General features: G+C 37.9%; 2 protein-coding genes across 2 annotated transcripts; both read left to right on the top strand.

Moving 5' to 3' along the window:
* Window positions 1-3,196: 3,196 nt before the first annotated feature.
* On the top strand, window positions 3,197-4,195 carry LOC131405862 (olfactory receptor 11H6-like). The gene has a single exon (XM_058541103.1). The coding sequence runs from the start codon at window positions 3,197-3,199 to the stop codon at window positions 4,193-4,195; it is 999 nt and encodes a 332-aa protein (XP_058397086.1).
* Window positions 4,196-20,823: 16,628 nt separating this feature from the next.
* Window positions 20,824-21,792, top strand: LOC131405851 (olfactory receptor 11G2-like). The gene has a single exon (XM_058541091.1). The coding sequence runs from the start codon at window positions 20,824-20,826 to the stop codon at window positions 21,790-21,792; it is 969 nt and encodes a 322-aa protein (XP_058397074.1).
* Window positions 21,793-25,339: the final 3,547 nt, after the last annotated feature.

The raw sequence follows: 25,339 nt of genomic DNA, 5'->3' as shown, positions 1-25,339 counted from the left end.
GATGGGCTGTCGAGGACAGAATAGCCTCGGCTCAGAACGTGTTTGCTACATACTCTCCTTTAGAGACAGGAATGTAATCAGTCCTTCTCAAATCAGGAAAGCCCACAGTGCCCTTTATGACTGCACGTAACCAACTTTCAAGTTGTTTAAGCAATATGGCCATTGTGTGGGCTTCAAATAACTGCTGTACTTGAGAATATTACATTCCAACACTCATCTCCTTTTAGAGGTCTTCAGAGAAATCTGGAGGTGAGTTCCGTTGTGTTTGGCTTTGCTGCACACTTTCTCCTGCTGGAATGAGAGAAGAAGCTGAGGCTGACTGCATACTCCAGGAGAGAGAAACCTAAATTTGGACCTCTGCCCTCCACCGGATTCTGTAATTCTCACGCAACAGCTTCAGGTAAGGTGCAGCTCAGATATCTTTGTGATGTCTTCTTTACTTCTTTTTCTGTCCTCTAACCCTGTGTTGTATTTTCTCCATAAGAAAATGTAAAAATTCGGGGCCGGCCCCGTGGCTTAGCGGTTAAGTGCGCACGCTCCGCTACTGGCGGCCCAGGTTCGGATCCCCGGGCGCACACCGACGCACTGCTTCTCCGGCCATGCTGAGGCCGCGTCCCACATACAGCAACTAGAAGGATGTGCAGCTATGACATACAACTATCTACTGGGGCTTTGGGGGAAAAATAAATTAATTAACAAAAAATTTAAAAAAACAAAAAAAAAAAGAAAAGAAAATGTAAATTAGAACAGCTTCCCCATAATGGAAATTGGTTAGATTCTCAACTACATAACATAGCCTCCAGCATCAGAACTGGTCTAAATAAATGTTAGGTTATATATGTTTTATTTATAAATATGTAAGTAAATATATTTAATAAAAGTAACAGTTTTTAACTAAAATTGAGGTATTAGCTGAACCACAAAACCACATGGGCCAGGAACAAATTGTAGAATGACAACTTTATTCTATACCTTATTTCTTATTCAAGTCACATATACCAGATTTCCTGACCCTGAATATGGAGCAGAAGAAAATACCAGACAGTAAGAGAAAAAAATTTTCTACTAAAGCACATGGCTACTACATAGGAAAAAACTGTCAGTTACAGACTATAAATACATTTTCTTTAAGAGGGAGAATTCTAAAACAGTTCATTTACCTATTTAAAAATAAGAGGAAAAGATTATAAAAGCCATTCAATAAAATCATTTAAGGATATGGGCAATTAGATAGAGAAACAGACTGAGAGAGAAGACAGCATAAAGCAGTGTATGTCCACACACACACATGCACATACACACACACTCTTCGAGTATGATTATAACTTAACAACAATAAGAAAACACAGAGCACAAAGCAGAGTGGATGAAGGGGAAATAAGGAAAGATGAAGCGATTCAAAGAGAGGCAGCTTCTATGGGGTTGTCTTGAGGAAGCTCCTGCAATGGAGATCCACCCGTTTACTTGGACAGAGGGTGTATCCCCATAACTAATACAGTCCTTGTTGTCTTGCTTTTGTTTTTAGCAAACTGGAGATTCCAGTCTTTGTATTTTTTTTTTACTTTTTTCCCTGACTACAAGCAACTGTTTCCTAATTAGTCACTATTAGAGCATGTTCATTGATTGAAGCAACAAATATTTAAAGAGCAACTATAATACACCGGATACCATCCTAGATTTGAGAATTACATCAGTGAGCAAAATAACGTCCTCCTCTTGTATTCAGGTAGTTGAGACAGAAAATACCTGCTAAGTTTATAATACAATGTCAGGTAGTGACACGTGCTTCAAAGAAAAGCGAAGCAGGATTGGGAAACAGAGTCACAAAGACGCACTAAATTAGGGAAGGCCTCTCTGAGTCTCTGATTTTTACCAGAAATATGAATGAAGTAACAAATTAAGGTATGTGAATATTGGCAAGAGACAGAGAGAGACATCCCAGGACTTGACAGGACCACACTTGGCATAATCTAATACAGTGTCCCCCCTTACCCTGGGAGAATACTTTCGAAGACCCCTGGTGGATGCCTGAAACTGTGGATAGTGCTGAACCCTATATATGCTATGTTTTTTTCTATACATACATACCTATGATAATTTATAAATTAGGCACAGTAAGAGATTAACAACAATAATAATAAAATAAGACAATTATTAACAATATACTATATAAAATTTACTGTAGATCTTAGCAACCTCTGCATACAATATTTTTTCTTTCCTTATTAAGTCAAGAACTTGCACCCCTTCACTTAAAGGAAGCACTTTATGACTTCTCTTTAGCATATCCGAATTGCCAGCATCACTCCTCTTTGGGGTCATTATTAAGTAAAATAAGGATTTCTTGAATACATGCACTGCGATACCCTAACAGTCAATCTGATAACTGAGAGGGCTACTAAGTGACTAAAAGACAGATAGCATATACAGCATGGATTTGCTGGACAAAGGGAAGATTCATGTCCTGGGTGGGATGGAGCAGGACAGAGCGAGATTTCATCACGCTACTCAAAGCAGCATGCAATTTAAAACTTATGAATTGTTTATTTCTCGAATTTTCCATTTAAAATTTTCAGATTGTGGTTTACTGCAGGTAACTGAAACCACAAAAGCAAAATCACGGATAACGGGGGACTCCTGTATCAGCAGGGCTGAAGCGGCATGGGTAGAGGGAAGAGTGGTAGGAAATGAGGGCATGGAGGAAGGCCTCATTGGCCATATAAGTGTGGTAAGGAATTTGGGGTTTACTTTAAATGTGTTTAAAAGATTGAGAGCAGGTAGATGACATGATCAGATTTTTAAAAACCTATCAGTCTAGCTACTGTGTGGGTAATAGTCTCCAACATAAAAATGGAAACAGGCAATTTAAGAGGCTCCTGTAGTAGTTTAAGTGAGAATTTTATGGTAGCATTGACCGGGGTGAAAGCTGATGAGAATGCTAAAAATTGTTCAGATTCTGAATATTTGGAACATTATGCTTAGAGGGTTTGTTGATGGTTTGGATGTAGAGTATTGAGAGAAGTGGTAAGATGCGGCCAACGTTTGTGGCCTGAGCAACTGAGTAAATGCAGGTTACGTTTAGTAACAGTACTGAAAATCTTTAAGTAATCTAAACCTATGCTGCTAATTGAATTGTAAAGAAATTCAGAGAATATCTTAATGAGAAAACTTCTGTAGGGTCATTTGTAACATTGTAATGTCTTGTTATTACAGTTTTAGGAAAAAAGAAATGAGAAGCCCAAGAGTGAGTAATCACTCTGATCTTGTGAGTGAATTCATTCTTCTTGGATTCCCTTGTACCTGGGAGATTCAGATCCTCCTCTTCTCACTCTTCTCTGTAATCTATGTCCTGACGCTAACTGGAAACCTGTGCATTATCTGTACAGTGTGGTGGGACCACCATCTCCACACCCCCATGTACATCCTGCTAGCCAATTTTTCATTCCTGGAGATCTGGTATGTCACTTCTACTGTCCCCAATATGCTAGCCAGTTTTCTCTCTGAGACCAGAACCGTCTCCTTCTCTGGCTGCTTCCTCCAGTTTTACTTCGTCTTCTCCATGGGCACCACTGAGACCTTCTTATTGTCTGCCATGGCCTTTGACAGGTACCTTGCTATCTGCAGACCGCTGCATTACCCCACCATCATGACAGTTCAACACTGCATCAGAATGGGAGCCGGCTGCTGGGTGCGTGGCTTCTCTTTTGTCCTTCCAGTTTATCTCATCTCCCAGCTTCCTTTTTGTGGCCCCAATACTATTGATCACTTTTTATGTGACCCAGGACCCCTTATGAAGTTGTCCTGTGCACCAGCTCCTGCCACTGAGATCATCTGTGCCATCTTTAACTCAGTCCTAATTTTCTCCACTTTCCTCTTCATTACCAGCTCCTACACCCTGGTGATCAGAGCTGTGTTGAGGGTCCCCTCAGCAGAAGGCCGGCGCAAGGCTTTCTCCACATGTGGCTCCCATCTGGCCGTGGTGTCCCTGTTCTTTGGCTCCATCATGGTGATGTATGTGAGCCCTACAGCAGGCAATCCAACAGGGGTTCAGAAAATTGTAACTTTATTTTATTCTGTGATGACTCCACTTTTCAACCCCTTGATCTACAGCCTCCGGAATAAGGAGATGAAAGAGGCCCTGAGAAAACTGTTTAGGATTGTAAGATTTGGTCAAAGACAGCCTCTAAAGAACTAGAATCCACAGATGTACAGGACATATAGTGATATAAAATTATAGGAGGTTGATGGTCCTAAGTAAATTGAGAGACAAATATGTTTCCTATATTCCCTGGAATATTTTTAAGGGTGCATTTCAATGAATCAAATAGTAAATAGGATCTTACTGGAACTTGCATAATCATTTGTACTAGGCTTTATTATATTAATATTCCTGTGTGTATGTCATGGAAATAGGAAAATGCCAGACATTCTCTGGCATTTTTGAATAAAAAAACCATATATAACACAGATGTCAATTGGTCACTTTCTGTCTTTTGCAGATTTAGGTACATTTGTCTCTGACCCTCAGTTTCATAGTGTTTAGATGTCTAGAGTCCCTAGCACTACCTCCTTAAACATACACACACACACACACACACACACACACACACACCATACAAACATGTTCCTGCATGCTTCTTTCCACCCACTCCTGAATCCATCTGCTGTCTTGTTGTTTTTGTTTTGTTTTGTTTTGTTTTTTTGGTTTTATTTTTTTTGTGAGGAAGATCAGCCTTGAGCTAACATCCATGCCAATCCTCCTCTTTTTGCTGAGGAAGACCGGCCCTGAGCTAACATCTATTGCCGATCCTCCTCCTTTTTTTTTGTTCCCTTTTTTCCCCAAAGCCCCAGTAGATAGTTGTATGTCATAGTTACACATCCTTCTAGTTGCTGTATGTGGGACGCTGCCTCAGCATGGCTGGACAAGCAGTGCCTTGGTGCATGCCCGGAATCTGAACCCCGGGGCCGCCAGTAGCGGAGCGCGCGCACCCAACCACTAAACCACAGGGCCAGCCCTGCTGTCTTGTTTTGATCACATCAGTCTGGACGCGAGACTCATCCACTTCGATATTTTATCCAAAACCAAGCTCATTGCAGCTTAGTGTAGGTTTATTAACCTGACTACAGGTTGGGGTTAGAGAGAGTCAGAGGAAGGGTCACTGTGCTGAACATCCAATCAGTCTCTCATCTTATACCTGGTGCTGCCTCTTTCTCCTCCTTACTCATCTTCTTCCCACCAGCCACAAGAGTGATCGTAATGTCTTTCCCTTTCTTATTCAGAATATTTGTCCATGTGTAGGCCCTTTGGAGTTTTAAATTCTTCCTCAAGTGGGCTTGTCAAAAAATTTCTTCTCAGGAAACCTAATTCTTGAACAGGATCTTGTGAAAATAGTTTTCTCCAGCTGGTTACTTTTTGGGTTGTTTTAGGTTATTGTAACTTGATATATTCCCTCTTTATCTTAGTACTACCCAGGAGCACTCAATGCCAAAGAGTAAATGTACTGAAACACAATAGAGGTGAGAACTGGAACAAAGATTATTGGAAAAAACTTAAGGAAAAAATAATAATTCATATTTCAACTGCTTTATGATTTTTAAAGTGCTTTTCTCCCTTTGTGTATTAGAATGAACACACAGACAGGAAATTGTGTGTGAGTCTGAGGATGGAAATAAGATAATATAGCTAAGGTCTGAAATGAGGTATATTACTCCCCAGTTAATTTTCAAAGTGAAGTGGAATTATCATATCGCATCTTAGTAAGTAAATCTTACTCTGAGAGGACACAATCTCATCTGCTAATGAAATTGTGCCCAGTTCCATAGGAGCACAGAAAAACAGATTTACTTGTGTATCTTCGTTTTAGCTATGCAACAGAGCTGAAAGCCAGCCTCTATGTGGGGTGACAGCATGGCTTAATTTAAAGCTTGGATGCAGGGCCAAGGCTAGTCTCTGAAGCCCTTTACAAAATCACAAAGCAGCCCCTCAGCTGCAGGTCTTGATCAGAAGTGCTTTTATGTACCCCTTCCTCAGGAGGGACCCACACACACATCAGCATGCACATTTCTGCTCCCAAGGCACAAGCTGGGTGACAGTCACCATTCCCTCCCTTGGATAGGCTTCCTTATGCCAGGAACAACCTGCAGAGCCTTATACAATATCCCTTGGTAGAGGAGGGAAGAAGTGAGCCCCATGTAGCCTTCCCCACATTCTCTCATTGGAAGTATTGAATGAAAGGGGAAGGCGAGTGTTTAACCTGCCAACACTTCTAAAAGAAATAGGGAGAATAAGGTAGGGATTAAAACATGGCATATCAATATTTATCAATTATCTCTGGAATTGAAACTCAGAAATTTGCGCTCACCTCAGTACTTATTTTTCTGCCTATTTTTCTTTATTGAAGACTAGTAGACATTTGACGTGAATTTTCATAAAAATAATTTCAAAGATGATTAAAATCAATAAGATACTTTAAAGTCGTGTCCAGATGAAAAGCAAATATACAAAAGATAATAATAGTGAAGTGTGTATGAAGAAAACTGCAATTACTTACCTTGAAATGGTAAAAAAAAAAAAAGGTATGAATAATTGGAGATATCTACCATGTTTCTGGATGTAATGAGTAAATGTTGTAAATTTGTCATTTCGTCCCAAATTAATTTATAATTTAATGAACATAAAATAATGATAACATCAAAATCATACCCATTCAAATGTTCAGAAATTGGAGATTAAGTGAATTATCATACGTCCAAATTATACAATATCATACAGATATTAAAAATCATGTTTTGAAATACAGTTGATGAGTTGGGAAAATGCTAACAACATAATGCTAAGTTTAATTTCTCTTTTTTCAAGATAGAAAAGACTTATAGAATTGTTTCAGAGCTTATTTCGTAATTAAGAAAATACAGGAAGGAAATATATAAAAAAGTTTCACAGTTGCAATATTTTAATAAAATTATGGGTGATTTTGTTCTGCTTCTTAATGTGTTTTACAAATTTACTATGATAAGCTTGGTATTTTTTCTTACCAAAATAAAAAAATGTTAACTCAAAAATCTCAACTGACATTGTTAAAGAAGGCTTATTCTTTATTTCTAACTCTTCCCTCGGAGTGAAATGGGGGATCCTGCTTCAGGAGCTGAAGCTCAGTCAACATAGTGGGACTTTGGTCTGGATTCCACGTGCTGCTGGCTGGAGCAGCCACTGAGGCCCTTCAGCGGCTAAATTTGGAAAGAATTTGGGTGATAGATCCAGTCCCCAAAACTAAAATTGGTTCAGAATCAATATACTGAACACATACATAATCCTTCTAGGACAAAATAACACATACATGAAATACACACAAACACAAACAAGCTTGTTATATCTTATATTTCCTATAAATGTTCCTGGAAAATTTACCTGCTGCCCTGAGCTCATTTAGAACACAAGGCTCTGTGTCAGTGAGCATGTGCTGATTTGGGGACCTCGTCAGTGTCCTCCTGATAGCACCAGTGGTATAAACTCACCACATAAGTAGACCAAGTGAGACAGTTCGCACTTCTTGGTTTTGTGCTCTCTCCTCAAGCCAGTTCTCCTTTATACCATCTGCATTTCCTCTTATCTATCTCAACTCTTCCAGCTTCCTCGTAGAAAATCAGCCCTGGGGAATAATCTGAAACTGTAAATAAACCATATACCCACCAAGAAATAAATTGTTAAGACCACTATAGTATGTGTACATGATAGAATGTTTTAGCAGTATTAAAATAATTTCAAAGATTGTCCCAAAATATGAGTAAACACTCAAAATATACTAAGTGAGAAAAATAAGATTCAAAATTGTTATAGTATGATTAGAAATAGATTAGGAACGGGAAAAATGCAGGAAGGTATTAATAACAATTTGATTTAGATAGACTAGTAGTGCCATTAATAATTTCTCTACATTTTTTTCATATTTGCCAGTTTTTCTTAGTTTTATTTTCCAAAATAGTCATTTAAATTGCGTATAATTTTCTGACACAGTGTAAATGCCTAGAGATGAGTCAAAGAGCAAATGATTAGAACTTTTATATAAGTGCAGAAGGTGTTAGTGGTGCTGTTTCTGGGATGAGAGTGCACTAGAAGAGGTACTGTGGGAGAGATTTAGGCTGGTGAATCTCAGGCCTTTGACGGTGTCTCCCTGAGACAGTATCCTTCTCGGTGCTCTAACTATCAGCCCTGTGTGTGGGAATGTGACCTGATTTGTGTATTTCAACAAGCTTAATTTCCTCGACAGTTGTGTCTTTAGCTTTCTTCATGTCCTTCCAGGCCTCCCTATCTATATACCTAGGAATCTTTCCTGATTTCCCCCTTGAATTTCATCCCATAATGTACCTGAGATTGTCTTTAAAATCTTAGGCACAGTGAATCCTAGCATTTGCAACAACACAGGTGGACCTTGCAGGTCTTATGCTAAGTGACATAAGTCAGACAGAGATAGACAAATACCGCATGATCTCACTTATATGTGGAATCTAAAAAAAAAAAAACAAACAAACTCATGGAAAAAAAAAATCAGATTTGTGGTTACCAGAGGTGGGGGGTCAGTGTCGGGGGAATTGGAGGAAGATGGTCAAAAGGTACAAACTTCCAGTTATAACATAAATAAGTACTAGGGACGTAATGTACAAGATGATGACCATAGTTAACACTGCTGTATGATACATAGGAAAGTTAAGAGAGTAGTTCCCTAAGAGTTCTCATCACAAGGAGAATTTTTTTCTTATTATTGTGTCTATATGAAATGATAGATGTTAACTAAACCTATTGTGGTAATCACTTCACAATATATATAATTCAAACCATCATGCTGTACACCTTACCCTTATACAGTGATGTCTGTCAATTATTTCTCAATAAAACTAGAAAAAAAATTTTTTTTTATTGATGTTTTAATGGTTTCTAACATTGTGAAATTTTGGGTTGTACATTTTTGTTTGTCCATCACCCCATATATGACTCCCTTCACCCCTTGTGCCCACCCCCCACCCCCACATCCCGGGTAACCACAGTCCAGTTTTCTCTGTCCATGTGTTGGTTTATATTCCACATATGAGTGAGATCATACAGTGTTTGTCTTTCTCTTTCTGGCTTATTTCACTTAACATAATACGCTCCAGGCCCATCCATGTTGTTGCAAATGGGACGATTTTGTCTTTTTTTATGGCTGAGTAGTATTCCATTGTATATATATACCACATTTTCTTAATCCAATCGTCAGTCGAGGGACACTTAGGTTGCTTCCACTTCCTGGCTATGGTGAATAATGCTGCAATGAACATAGGGGTGCATAAGCCTCTTTGGATTGTTGATTTCAAGTGCGTTGGATAGATTCCCAGTAGTGGGATGGCTGGATCATAGGGCATCTCTATTTTTAATTCTTTGAGGAATCTCCATACCGTTTTCCATAGAGGCTGCACCAATTTGCATTCCCACCAGCTGTGTATGAGGGTTCCTGTTTCTCCACATCCTCTCCAACATTTGTTGTTTTTTGTCTTGGTGATTATAGCCATTCTAACGGGCGTGAGGTGGTATCTTAGTGTTGTTTTGATTTGCATTTCCCTGATGATTAGTGATGTTGAGCATCTTTTCATGTGCCTATTGGCCATCTGTATATCTTCCTTGGAGAAGTGTCTGTTCATTTCCTCTGCCCATTTTTTGATCGGGTTGTTTGTTTTTTTGTTGTTCAATTGTGTGAGTTCTTTATATATTATGGAGATCAACCCCTTGTCAGATGTATGTTTTGCAAATATTCTCTCCCAGCTGGTTGGTTGTTTGTTCATCTTGATTCTGGTTTCATTTGTCTTATAAAAGCTCTTTAATCTGATAAAGTCCCACTTGTATATTTTTTCTTTAGTTTCCCTAGTCTGGGTAGGCATGTCATCCGAAAAGATTCCTTTAAAACCAATGTCAAATAGTGTGTTGCCTATATTTTCTTCTATGAGTTTTATAGTTTCAGGTCTCACCTTCAGGTCTTTGATCCATTTTGAGTTAATTTTTGTGAATGGCGATAGCACATGGTCCACTTTCATTCTTTTGCATGTGGCTGTCCAGTTTTCCCAGCACCATTTATTGAAGAGACTTTCCTTTCTCCATTGCATGTTCTTAGCACCTTTGTCGAAAATTAGCTGTCCGTATATGTGTGGTTTTATTTCTGGGCTTTCAATTCTGTTCCATTGATCTGTGTGTCTGTTTTTGTACCAGTACCATGCTGTTTTGATTACTATTGCTTTGTAGTATGTTTTGAAGTCAGGAATTGTGATGCCTCCTGCTTTGTTCTTTTTCTTTAGGATTTCTTTAGCTATTCGGGGTCTTTTGTTGCCCCATATAAATTTTAGTATTCTTTTTTCTATTTCTGTGAAGAATGTCATTGGGATTCTGATTGGGATTGCATTGAATCTGTAGATTGCTTTAGGTAATATAGACATTTTAACTATGTTTATTCTTCCAATCCACGTGCATGGGATATCTTTCCATTTCTTTATGTCATCGTGGATTTCCCTCAATAATGTCTTGTAGTTCTCATTGTATAGGTCCTTCACCTCCTTGGTAAGATTTATTCCTAGGTATTTTATTCTTTTTGATGCAATTGTAAATGGTATTATCTTTTTGAGCTCTCTTTCTGTTAGTTCATTATTAGCATATAGAAATGCAACTGATTTTTGTAGATTGATTTTGTACCCTGCAACTTTGCTGTAGTTGTTGATTGTTTCTAACAGTTTTCCAACAGATTCTTTAGGGTTTTCTATATATACAATCATGTCATCTGCAAATAGTGAGAGTTTCACTTCTTCGTTACCTATTTGGATTCCTTTTATTCCTTTTTCTTGCCTAATTGCTCTGGCCAAAACCTCCAGTACTATGTTGAACAGGAGTGGTGAGAGTGGGCAGCCCTGCCTCGTTCCTGTTCTCAGAGGAATGGCTTTCAGTCTTTCCCCGTTGAGTATGATGTTAGCTGTGGGTTTGTCATATATGGCCTTTATTATGTTGAGGTACTTTCCTTCTATTCCCATTTTATTGAGAGTTTTTATCATAAATGGATGTTGTATCTTGTCAAATGCCTTCTCTGCGTCTATTGAGACGATCATGTGGTTTTTATTCTTTGTTTTGTTGATGTGATGTATCACGTTGATTGATTTGCAGATGTTGAACCATCCCTGCGTCTCTGGTATAAATCCCACTTGATCATGGTGTATGATCTTTTTAATATATTGTTGTATTCGGTTTGCCAATATTTTGTTGAGGATTTTTGCATCAATGTTCATCAGCAATATTGGCCTGTAATTTTCTTTCTTTGTATTGTCTTTGTCTGGTTTTGGTATCAGGATGATGTTGGCCTCATAGAATGATTCAGGAAGTGTTCCATCTTCCTCTATTTTTTGGAATAGTTTGAGGAGGATGGGTATTAAATCTTCTTTGAATGTTTGGTAAAATTCACTGGAGAAGCCATCTGGTCCTGGACTTTTATTTTTTGGGAGGTTTTTGATTACTATTTCAATCTCTTTACTTGTGATTGGTCTATTCAGATTCTCCATTTCTTCTTGGTTCAATTTTGGGAGGTTGTATAAGTCTAAGAATTTATCCATTTCTTCTAGATTGTCCAATTTGTTGGCATATAATTTCTCATAGTATTCTCTTATAATCCTCTGTATTTCCATGGTATCCGTTGTAATTTCTCCTCTTTCATTTCTAATTTTATTTACTTGAGCCTTTTCTCTTTTTTTCTTAGTTAGCCTGGCTAAGGGTTTGTCTATTTTGTTTATCTTCTCGAAGAACCAACTCTTTGTTTCATTAATCCTTTCTACTGTTTTTTTGGTCTCAATATCATTTATTTCTGCTCTGATTTTTATTATTTCTCTCCTTCTGCTGGCTTTGGGCTTTGTTTGTTCTTCTTTTTCTAGTTCTGTTAGGTGTAATTTCAGGTTGCCTGTTAAGGTGGGCTTGTATCGCTATGAGTTTCCCTCTCAGGACCGCTTTTGCTGCATCCCATATGGTTTGATATGGCATGTTATCATTTTCGTTTGTTTCCAGATAGTTTTTGATTTCTCCTTTAATTTCATCAATGATCCATTGGTTGTTCAGTAGCATGTTGTTTAATCTCCACATTTTTGTCACTTTCCCAGTTTTTTTTTCCTGGTTCATTTCCAGTTTCATAGCCTTATGGTCTGAAAAGATGCTTGTTATGATTTCAATCTTCTTAAATTTATTGAGGCTTGCTTTGTTTCCCAACATATGGTCTATCCTAGAGAATGTTCCATGCGCGCTTGAGAAGAATGTGTAGTCAGTTGTTTTTGGGTGGAGTGCTCTGTATATGTCTACTAGGTCCATCTCGTCCAGTTTTTCATTTAAGTCTAATATTTCTTTATTAACTTTTTGTCTGGATGATCTATCCATTGCTGTAAGTGGGGTGTTAAGATCCCCTACTATTATTGTGTTGTTGTTGATTTCTCCTTTTAGGTTTGTTAATAGTTGTTTTATGTACATTGGTGCTCCTATGTTGGGTGCATATATATTTATAAGTGATGTGTCTTCTTGATGGAGTGTCCCTTTTATCATTATATATTTCCCTTCTTTGTCTTTCTTAACCTGTTTTATCTTGAAGTCTACTTTGTCTGATATGAGTATGGCAACACCTGCTTTCTTTTGTTTGTCATTAGCTTGGAGTATTGTCTTCCATCCTTTCACTCTGAGCCTGTGCTTGTCTTTAGTGCTAAGATGTGTTTCCTGAAGGCAGCATATTGTTGGGTCTTGCTTTTTAATCCATTCTGCCACTCTGTATCTTTTGATTGGAGAGTTCAATCCATTTACATTTAGGGTAATTATTGAAATATGAGGGTTGAATGTTGCTGTTTTGTCACTTGTTTTCTGGTTCTTTTGCATTTCCTTTGTTTCTTGTCCCATTTGTTTTGGACTGCCAATTCAGTTTGGTTGTTCTGTCTTATGATTCTTCTAGTTTTCTCTTTGTTTATCATATGTGGTTTTAATTTGATTATTTGTTTAGTGGTTACCTTGAGGTTTGGGCAAAAAATCTTCTGTATGAGATAGTCCATTATCTGATAGCCTCCTATTTCCTTATACTAAGTCAATTCAGTCACTTTCCTCTTCCCCTTCTAAGTTGCTCTTGTTATACCTTGTTCTATCTTGTGTTGTGGCTGTGTGTTTACAGTGATGAGGTTAAATTTATTTTGGGTGAATTTCTTCCTTTGATCTTTGAGTTTAGTATTTAAGTGGTTGCTAACCTATTCCGGTAAAGATCTACTATTTCTCTGATTTTGTCTGCCTACTTTTCTCCTTACTCCAAGCTTTGTGTTCCCTTCTCTTCTTGTTTTCAGGCCTGAGGGCCTTCTTGAGTATTTCTTGTAGTGGGGGTCTCGTGGCCATGAACTCCCTTAGCTTTTGTTTATCTGGGAGAGTTACTATTTCTCCATCATATTTGAAGGATATTTTTGCTGGATAGAGTATTCTTGGCTGAAAGTTTTTGTCTTTTAGTATTTTGAATATATCATTCCAGTCTCTTCTAGCCTGAAAAGTTTCTGTTGAGAAATCCGCTGAGAGCCTGATGGGAGTTCCTTTGTACGTTATTTTTTGTTTTTGTCTAGCTGCCCTTAATATTGTTTCTTTGTCGTTGACCCTGGCTAGCCTTACCACTAGGTGTCGTGGTGAAGGCCTTTGTCTGTTAATACATATAGGCGTCCTGTTGGCTTCGCTTACTGGTATTTCCTGCTCCTTCCCCAGATTTGGGAAATTTTCAGCTATTATTTCCTTGAATAGGCTCTCTGTTCCTCTTTCCCTCTCCTCTCCCTCAGGAATACCTATAATTCTTATGTTGCATTTTCTAATAGAGTCCGATATTTCTCGGAGTCTTTCTTCATTTCTTTTTAGTCTTAGTTCTCTCTCTTCTTCCATCTGGAGTATATCTGTATTCCTATCCTCTAAAGTATTAATTCTTTCCTCCATATTGTCAGCTCTGTTCTTTAAAGATTCCAGATTCTCCTTTATTTCCTCCATTGTGTTCTTCATCTCCATCAGCACTGATAGGTTTTTCTTTATGATTTCAATCTCTTTTGTGAAGAAACTCCTAATCTCATTTAATTGTTTGTCTGTGTTGTCTCGTATTTCGTTGAGTGTTTTTATGATAGCTATTTTGAAATCTCTGTCATTTAGTTTATGGATTTCTGTGTCTTCGGGGTTGATTTCTGGGTGCTTGTCATTTTGTTTCTGGTCTGGTGATTTCATATATTTTTGCATTGTGGTTCCTGTGTTGGTTTTGATTTTCCTCATCCTGGAAGTCTCTGGTTGCAATTTCCACCTGCCGCCACTGTCTGGTGGTAAAGGGCTGTGTACTGTGTAGTCTAAGCCCCCTGCGCTCTGCCCCAGTTTTTCTGCTGCGATCCGCAGTTTTGTTTTGTTTTGTTTTGTTTTGTTTCCCCACTGCGATCCACGGGTCCAGTCCAGTTTGTTCAGGTCTGCCTCGGATCACTAGATCTGGTCGAGCTGCAGACTCTGGGTTGCGGGGAGGGGGGAGCTCTCTCTTTTGCCCTCTGGGTCCCTGACGTGGGAGACTTCTCGTTTGCCCCTCTTTATCGCTCTCTGGGGTGCTCAGATGTTGATGGTAGCCCTGTGGCTCCTCTGAGCCCTCTGTGCGGGAGTTTCCCACTGGCTGAGAGAGCCCGAAGAGCTACAGTTTCCCCGCCGAGGGCCGCCCCTCCCCCCTCTCTGGGAGCCGCGCGGACCAGATCGCTGATCTGATGGGCAGGGAGCGGAGTTCTCCTTACCTCTCCCCACTTCCTCCGGGGGCCCAGCACGTTCCGCTCTCAGATGTGCGGCAGTGTGGATCCCTCTGCTCTAGCTTTTCACTGTCTGGGATTCTGTTGTTGGTCTGTGGCTGTTGCTTTTATTGTATCTTGTGGGGGAAGAATTCACGGGAAAGCTCACTCCGCCATGATGCTGACGTCACTCCTAGAAAAAAATTTTTAATGGAATGAGGAGAACTCAGGCAGATAGTGAGGAACCAGAAGAGGGGGTTAAAGGATGCAGAAACTCTGAGGCATTCAGATATGGAGACCAGCCTCGGAAGAAGCTTAGACCTGCCCACTGCTCTGGTTTTACTGCTTCATCTATTAAAAGGATCCTCAACTGAATAAAGGAGGAGGTGGTGAGAAATTGACTTCAAACTGGCCAAGTTCAGAATGAGGTCAACAAGCCAGTTCACAAACTCTACAAATGTCTTTGCTTGGCTACAGATTTCTATGTTACAACCCACCTCCCTTGTCCCTCTGTATTATAACATTGGCAAACAATGGGGAAGGGGCTCAGTGGAAAAAAGAAAAAAATTGATGAACCTTCCATACAGAAAACTATAAAACTTTATTGAGAGGCATTCAAGAAGACAAATTAGTGGAGAGATGTGCAGAGTGCGTGGATTGCAAAACTAATTATTGCATAGATGACAATAAATCTCCCCATTCAAAGCAATCTCAATCAAAATTCCAGCAATATTTTTTGTGCAAATTGAAAATTGGATTCTAAATTTACATTGAAATGCAACGAGCCAAGACTACCAAAAAAAGTTCAAAGAGAAATAAATTGGTAGGATTTACCTTACTGAATATCAAGACATTATAAAGCTATGATACTTAAGAGAACCCATGCATATACGGACAATTAATTTATGATAAAAGTAGGACTAGATAGCAGGGGTGGAATGAAGGGTTTTTTACCAAAAAAAAAAAAATGTCTAGGTCAAGTGGATTTTCATGTGAAATAATTAAATTTGACCTCTATTTCACACCATACAAAGAAATTAAGCCTAAGATGATTACAGATCTTAAATGTGAAAGGGAAGATATCAAAGCTGCTAAAAAATAAATAGAATATTCTCATGACTTTGAAATAAGCAAAAAATAGTTAACTATTTTTTGATAAATTGAACACATTAAAATTAAAAACTTCTGTTCATTAAAAAGTATTATGAGACTGGAAAAATAAGCCACATAAATAAGAGAAAATACCCATATACATATATATGTATGTGTATACATATATATACACATACATATATACATGTACATATATACACGTATATATACATATACATACATATATATGTATATGGGTACATATAACTGATAAAAGCCTTATTATCAGAATATATTTTTTAAATCTTTAAAATAGTAACGAAATCCCAAGAAAAATGGACAAGACTCTTGAAAAGTCATTTAAAAAAAAAAGTATATCCAAATACAACACAGGATGTGTTTTCCTAAACGTTTTTCCTTTAAAACGGACATAACCAAGAGTGGCAAAAAATACAGAATAATAGGGATTATCATATACTACTCATGAGAATGTACATTTGGGCAGCCATTTTGTAATACTCTTTGACGTTATCTGTTAAAGTTCAACATATGCATTCACTAGGATCCAGCAATTTCATATATATATAATATAAATTCTTGCAAACATACACCAAGAGATATGTAGAATATTATTCATGGCAGCATTTTTCATAACAGCCCCAAACTTGAAACAACCCAAATGTCCAAACAACAATGGGGTGGAGACTTGTGGTATATTCATTCAAAGGAATATTATACAGTAATGAAAATAAATGATCTACAGTTTGTGAAAGACCACAGACAAATCTCACCAATTTAACTATGAATGAAAAATTCCAAACACAAAATATATGCTGTTATGATTTCATTTATGTATATTTCAGAAACAGGCAAATTGATGGTATTAAAGATAGAGGTTACTTTGGAAAGAGAAGTAGTGATAGGAAGGGTCACAGCGAGGCTTCTAGGATGCTAGGCAACATTTTATTTCTTTTATTCAAGTAATGGTTAAATGTGTGTGTGCACTTGAATAATTCGGTTAGCTTTATAATTATAATATGCATACTTTTAGGTACAATGTTTTGAAATTAAAAAAAAAAATCTTAAGCCAGATCATTTTATTTTCTACTCAAACACCTCCCCTGACCCTTTCTTACAGTGAAAGCCAAAGTCTTGACGACAGCCTACAAGGCCCTAAATGATCCGCCCTCACTGTTCTCTCTGCCATCATGTCCTACTACCTTCCCCGTTGCTTACACTGCTGTAGCCACGCTGGCCTCCTGACTGTTTCTCCAGCATGTTATGCTTCCTTCCGCCTCTGGTTCCTACGATTGACTATTCTCTTTGCCTGGAATGCAATTCCCCCAGATGTAAAGTTTGTTCTCTTACTTCAAGACATCGTTTAAATGTCACCTTGTCTGTGAGGCTTTCCTTACCACTCTATTTAAAATCATAATCCCCCATTCTAACATTATCTCCCCACACCATGCTTTATTTTTTTTCTTCATATTGTTTTCTAACATACTATATAATTCTCTTATTGATGGTATTTATTTTTCTCCCTCCAATAGCATGTAGATACTGTGAAGACAGGACATTTGTGGTTGTTTTCCACAATATTCCTGGGATCTGAAATAGTGATTGGCACATGATAGGTATTCAATAAATATTTGTGGAATAACTGAATGCCAATTAAATTTCTTGAACCGCCAATTCTTTTTTTCCAACTTTACTGAGATATAATTGACATATAATATTGTGTAACTTTAAGGTATGTAACATGATGGTTTGATGAATGTATGTATTGTGAAATGATAATCGCAATAAGGGTAGTTAACACCTCCATCATCTCACATAATTACTATTTTTTTGGTTGTGGGACCATTTAAGATATAGTTTCTTAGCAACTTTCAAGTATATAATACAATATTGTTAACTATAGTCACCATGCTGTACATTAGAACTTATTCATCTTATAACTGGGAGTTTGTACCCTTTGACCAACATCTCCCCATTTCCTTCATCCCCCAGGCCCTGGCAATTACCATTCTACTCTGTTTCTATGAGTTTGAGCTGCCAATTCTTTTTTCTCTACATAAAATGCAACTCAAATATCTCTGACAAACTGTGCAAGTACAGATATTTGATAGACAAAGAATGATTTCTTCTTCTTCAAAATAGATATAGGGAATCCAATGGTAGGGCTTCCTATTGTAGCTATTATGACAATCCCTATTATTACTTAATTATTCCCCAGGCACCTTCAACAATACATGGGTACTAGAGAAGAAGGAAAATGTAAAATCAACTGCTACATCTTCACTATTCTTTCAAGAATACTGAGACAATGTTTGATCATAAGTGAAAATTCAAAACTTATCTCCTCTTTTGAACAAACACTATCAAACCATCAAGAGAGAAAGCCCCAAATTCCCAAAGGTCATGATGCAAGGAAATAGACATATAAAATACCTTCATCTGGCTTTCATTTTGACCGCAAACATGTGCTTTGAAGCTGGAGAAAAAATATCTTCTGGGGTTCACTCTTTGCAATCCATGAGAGATTACAAACTGGATCATCCAATTTCTTGGAAGTCTCTCACATGTCTTTTGCTCCATGGAGTAATGTTTTATCTCCTCATCTCTGACCTTCTTCTTAGCATTCATCCAATGACTGAGTAGAGACTGTATAACATGTGAGCCATATGTACTCCAATTTTTTGCAAAAATAATTTAATAGGAAGCACTTTCTTCTTATCTTTGAGAAAACTGAAAATATTTCATTGGAATGAAATGACGGCAAAAGATAAAGCCTAAAAATATGAATTTCCTTCTTGCTTCCCTGAGTTCTGGAGGATATTTTTTACTTAGTTCATATATCCCTCTAAAAGAGGGATAAGAGATATATACAAAGAGGCTGAAGATTTCAAGTGAAGATGTATATTAACTGATAAATTGCTGGAGAAGGATTTATTTTGATAATTTTTGTTGCCTGGTGAGTAGAGGAAATATGGAAAATCTCTCTTGAGATCTTCTTTCTCAAGCCTGTATATTGCTTTCCAGTTCCATTAGATTAATGAGCCTTGGTTTAACATAGATTAATTCTTTTGGAAGTAATAAAAATATTCAGCATGTATGAGTTTTTGTTATTATCTTTGTTGCAGATACAGGATTTACTGCAAACTCTAGTGTTGGACAATTACTATCCCCAGGTAATATTCCAAAACAAGAAGGGTAAATATCAATAATGATTTGAAACAAATCCTTCATTGATGACATTTCTCTAAGTAAAACAAATTAACTGAGGTGGCTGAGACTAGGGTCCTGAGTAAATAGGACACAGGAATGTCTAAGGTACAAAAAGACAAGACATTGTAATATAAAAATATCTTTCAAACACGTTATTAGGGGACATGATTTCTCAAAAGCCCTGTGTGAATTTTTTCTTTAAAAACATTGACTGTTTTAGACAACCCATTGAGCCAAGGATTTAGCTGATATGATTTACTATATCTATATTTATATAATCCTAGAGGCAATGAGAAACTATAAATAGTAGTCCTTCCAATTTAGATGCCATCTCAACCATCAAATAAAAGAGTCAGCCATCTACGTGGCCTGAACTAGGAATCTTGATATTATCTCCCTATATGAAAATATGTCAAGGGACTTCCCTGACTCAGAATATTGGATTCCCACCTTGAAAACACTTCCTTGATTTCCTATATATTCCTTATAAAATGCAAAAATATTTCTAGGAGTGAAAAACAAAAATTCAACAAAAATGTGTTAAACTTCTACTGTTAACCTCTTGAATATAAGCTTCATGAGCACAAGATCTTTCATATCTACAGCTGTTTCTCCAACACTTAAAAGCCCACTTGACACAATGAAGAAGTTTAATAAATATTTTTAAATTAATTACTTTTCCTAACATAATAGATCAGAGTAAGGGCCTGAGGAAAGAGAAGAATTGAGTTTTGATTCAATAACAACTGCTTGGGATGGAAGTAGCCAAACAGAGAGAGAAGTGAGAAGTTTCTTGTTTCAAATTTGCCCAGATAGGAAAGGCCTAGATGGGGCTTAGTGAGATATAAAAACATACCAAAGGTCTGTATAAAATGGGGAAAAAGGAACACATGGATAAGGGCTGTGAATAAAGGAATATGTAAATCCTCACAAAATATAAAACAGTCACTCAGACCAGCTGCACTCCCTTAGGTCGGTTGCCATAATGGACATATCTAGTCCGTATATGCATAGGGAAGTATAGTAAAATATTTAGCCAGGGCAATTTAGAGGCCGAGGTATGGGACTCTTTCTCATAAAGTATAGTGCATCCTGTTGCCCAAAAACGAAAGGAAACATTTTTTTACACTAAATATTGGTACAGATACATGAAGTAGCATAAAAGGCCATATATCCTGGAATGATAGAGGTATGTTTTATTACCCCTTTAAAACACCATGAGTAAGTTGGAGGAACTGAAAGTGAAAATGAACATTAATTTATGTCCTGTCATGGCACCGTATTGAGATAGAGCCTTTTAAAATATCTTGATTTTGATTTTTATTATTATATCAATTATAAATCATAAAGAATCAGGTATTCATATAACTGTTGAAAGAAGTTCACATGCACAGAAATGTAGTAGCAATATAGTTCAGGTAAACAGATGAAAGAGTAGACTACGTAGGTAATTTATGAGAATCACGAAAGTTTGTATTCCTAGTATCTAGTCTAGTGTCCTTAAAAAGGTAAAAATTTGTCTGTAATTCCTGTTTTCCCTCTTTTCTATCATTGTGAGTTTCTAAAATAATATATGTTCAGGGGCTGAGTCATGAAGGTCACAGTCAAAGTCTGTTTACCACTCTACGAAATAAAAGATTTTAAAGTTTGGTGTTTTCAGGAAGGACGAGAATACTCCATTAAAATGCAGTAACCAATGTCATCTCCATGTCTTCTAGACTAATGAACGCATCCACTAGAGAAACCACCAGCTCCATTAGCTACTTTATCCTCATGGGCTTTCCTTCGAGCCCAGAAATGCAGCTCCTCTACTTCGGGCTCTTCTCAGTAGCCTATACCCTCACCCTGATGGGGAACACAGCCACTGTCTGTGCTGTGTGGTGGGACTGGCGCCTTCACACCCCCATGTACATCTTCTTGGGGAATTTCTCTCTCATGGAAATATGTTATGTCACCACGACCATTCCTAACATGTTGGCCAACTTCCTGTCCACCAGCAAGTTCATCTCCTTTGTGAGTTGTTTTGCACAGTTCTACTTCTTCTTCTCTTTTGGGTGTGATGAGGGCTTCTTCCTTTGCATCATGGCCTTTGACAGGTACCTTGCCATCTGCCGTCCTCTGCATTACCCACGCATCATGACTAAACAGCTGTACACTGGCCTGGCCATCTTTGGATGGTTGTGTGGGTTCATCCTCTTCCTAACCCCAGTTGTTCTCATTTCACAGTTGCCCTATTGTGGCCCAAATATCATCAACCATTTTGTGTGTGATCCTGTCCCATTGATGATGCTGTCCTGTTCTGAAGACACCACCACGCAGTTCATTTACTCCACTTTCAATGCTATTTTCATGATTGGCACCTTTCTCTTTATCTTTTGCTCCAACGCTCTGGTGATTCTGGCGGTACTATGGATGCCCTCAGAGGCTGGTAAACACAAAGCTTTCTCAACTTGCACTTCTCATTTAGCAGTTGTCACCTTGTTTTATGGCTCCATTTTGGTAATGTATGTTAGTCCTGGATCAGGACACCCAGTGAAAATGCAGAAATTCATTACCTTGTTTTATTCTGTGATAACACCTCTGTGTAATCCTCTAATATATAGCCTCAGGAACAAGGAGATGAAGGCTGCTCTGAGGAATATGTTCAGAACTGCACAAGGTCTTCATAAAATATAAATGAGAGCCAAATTCCATCTCTCAAATGCAAGTTACCATAATAAAACATGTTATATATTTGTCTACAAATTCATTAAGTTTTATTAAGAAACTACTGTAATGAGGACCCACTATCATCTTAAACACCACTCAGCATAAGACGCAGTAGTCTTACTTAAGAAGAGTATGTTTTAACAAGTGAATTCAATTTTGTTTTGAAGTTAATATCGTGAGCTAAATTTTATGAATCTAAGCCTGTTAGTCCCTCTATATGTAATTCAATTTCTAACAAGAAGACAGAAGTCCACTTTGCAGTACTGATTTGAAGCAACTAATACACATGTAACAGAGATCATAGATTGCTTTGAGTATTAACACTATAAGCCAATAATTCTCCTCTGGGACATAGTGACTGATAAAGAAGATTCAAGTTTGAACAAAGTCTACCTTGCCAGAGTGTAGCTTGTGTCTTTACTTTAAGGAAACAGACTAATAGCCTTAGCTGGGTGTTAGTGATTTTTCAGAGTGCACAAGACAAGGATAAGGAATTTAAAGTGTATTAGTTCCCTGGAATATAGTAAAGATAAGAGCTAAACATAAAGACCAGGGCATTACTCTGGGCATAACTCACTGTAGGGTAAATCCAATTTAAACAGCTTCTGGTACCATATGTGGTTTAGTGTTAGTACTGCGTGACTTATTTTAATACTGCCATAAGCATTATTAAAACTATTTCTATAAAATATTTAATTAACATTGTTGCTTTGATTATGAATTTTATTTCATTCTCTTGCCATTTTTCTCAAACATGACTCCCAAAACGTAATTAAAAGGAATCATAATGTAAAAAGTAATTTATAGAATTTTAATTTGTGGGTTTGAAGAAGTCGTTTGCTCCATAAAGTGAAGCACACTCTGGATTGGATTTCATTTCATAAAGAACGTGGGTTGAGAACATTTTCTGCCCTTGAAAGCCAGGATTTCTGAGTTCTGGAAAAGAAGTTGTTGTCTTTATTCTATTTCATGTAAGAAACAAATTAAATAGCTAAACAATTGCCTGAAAACTACTTCATGTTGGAAGAAAGTATAAATAATTTAGAACTTCATCCAAACTAACTTCAAAGGTAGGTTCAAAGTGCTGATAATGTTAATACTGATTTTCATCTGTGGAGCTTAAGGAATGTCCATGCCAGTTCCTTTCATCTTTCTTAATTATATAAGAAAAAGGGATAAGAATTAGTGATTCTTATTAAAGTATTGTGTTGTTGTTATGAAGGTATACAGTCCCTATGTTTCTTTTGTCTTTAAGTTAATTATTAGCCAAATTTTTCTCATTCATCTTAAATTATACCTCATATTAAGTTTGCTGCCACTTGATAGACTTGCAAATTATTTAATACGTTAAGAAGCATTTCCTTAAGACACAGAGCTACCTTTACGGCACCAACATCTCTTCCTCAATTTATACCTGTGATTTCATGGTGGGAAGTGAGGTTTCATAAACCAGCTGACAAGGGAAGAAAAGAACCTCAGGCTTGGTTCACAGATGGATTGTCTGAATATATACTAGTGCAAGGAAGAAATGTACTACTGCTGCACTACAGCCCCACTTGGGGGTCACCACAGAGTATAGAGGAAATCTTCACAAAGCAAAGAGCTGGGAGAAATCCATCTAGTTATCTACTTTTGTATGGTGGGAAAAATGGCCTGCAATACAAGATAAGAATATACACAGATGAATGACGGTTGCAAAAATTTTACTGATTGGTCAGGGGCCCAAAAGGAACCAGATAGGAAAATCAGAGTCAAAGAAGTTTGAAGAGGCAGCATATGGATAGACCTATGAGAGTGAGCACGAAGTATGCAGATCTTTTTGTCTCAAATCAATTCCCATCAGAGAGGATCCTCCACAGTCGAGGCATTCAACAGCCAGGTAGAAAGAATGAGTCATCCAGGACATGTCAGGCAGCTCTGATCTCCTCCACCTCAGTGCTTACACAAAGTGCTCATGAAGAGAGTGGTAGGGATGGAGGCTATGCATGAGCCACAAAATATGGACACTCTCTTACCAAGGCTGGTGAAGCCGCTGAGCCACTGAGGATGCAGCCTCAATGAGAGACCAGGGTTAAGCACTCAATATGGCTCCATCCCTTGAGAAAACCAACGAGCAATGAGTAATAAATTGATGACATCAAATTCCTTTCATTCTGGAAGGTGCAAAGATTTGTCCTTTCTGTGACTGATATTTATTTTTTCCTGGATATGGGTTTGACTTCCTTTCCTGCCTAGCCTCTGTCTGCACCACTATGTTCATGCTCACAGAATACCTGATTTACTAATATGGGATCCCTGCACAACATTACCACCCCAAGGAAGTGAAACAACAGGCACATGATCACAAGATTAACTGGTCCTACCATATACTGCATCACATGGAAGCAGTTTATTTGATAGAATGTGTTGTTAGTGTCGTCGAGTGATTCTGACTCCTGGTGACATTGTGTACAGCAGAGCAGAACCCTGCCGAATATTTTTGTGACATCCTATCACCTTCCAATGTTATGTCAGACAATACTCCACTGTTATACGTAAGGTTTTCATAGCCAATGTTTTTGGAAGTGGGTAGCCACGTCCTTCTTCCTTGTCTGTCTTTGTCTGGAAGCTCCTCTGAAACCTGTCCACTATGGGTGACACTGCTGCTATTTGAAATACCAGTGGCATAGCCTTCAGCATCATGCAGCTGTTACAGTATGACAACTGACAGATGAGAGATGTGGCTCCTAGCTACTTGATAAAATATAGGAATGTAATATTAAAGGCTAACCAGGCTTCCTCAACCTAGGCATCATTGACATTATGGGCTGAAAATTCTTTGTTGTGGGGAGCTGTCCTGTGCAGTGCAGAATGTTTAGCAGCTTTCCTAGACTCCACCCACTAGATAGCAGTAGCAGCCCCTAGCTCTACTGGTATGACAAGTGTGACAACCAACAATGTCTCTAGACAGTGTCAAATATCCCCTGGTGGGTCGGGGGAACCGCCCCCATTTGAGAACCACTGGGGTAAGTAAAGATATCAATTAGAGGCTCCACTGTAAGTTTGGGACTCTGTCCTCTAGAAAGTGTTACACATATTTAATCAATTGTCAATAAAAGGGGCTTCACCCCCAGCAGCTAAAATTACAACAGTCTGAGAACCAAGAAGAGAAAGTAAGTTTGACTCATAATTTCCAGTGATTCTCTTACAGAATTTGTTCTTGCTACCTCTGCAAATTTAAGTTCTGCCAGATAAATTATGGTTACCAGGATGGGAGGAGGGGAAGCTTCTATGAGGGGACCAAGAAAGCGTTCCATTAAACCTGACACTGTGACTGCTTCTATTTGGAACTCTCTTGTTGGTGGACCAACAGACAGAGAAGGGATTCGCTATACTAGTCAGTATAATCTGTTAGAATTATCCATTATTGCTGCTTCATAAGAGGGACGGGTGGAGTATGTTCAGAATTGAGAGCATCACTGGGGCTTCTTTTGGTGCATTCATGCCCAGTGATATCATTGAACAAGAAAACACA

This window comes from Diceros bicornis, chromosome 5, assembly GCF_020826845.1.
Source record: "Diceros bicornis minor isolate mBicDic1 chromosome 5, mDicBic1.mat.cur, whole genome shotgun sequence".
NCBI lineage: Eukaryota > Metazoa > Chordata > Mammalia > Perissodactyla > Rhinocerotidae > Diceros > Diceros bicornis.
The sequence above is the reverse complement of the archived record's forward strand: the minus strand, read 5'-3'. Positions and strand labels throughout refer to the sequence as shown.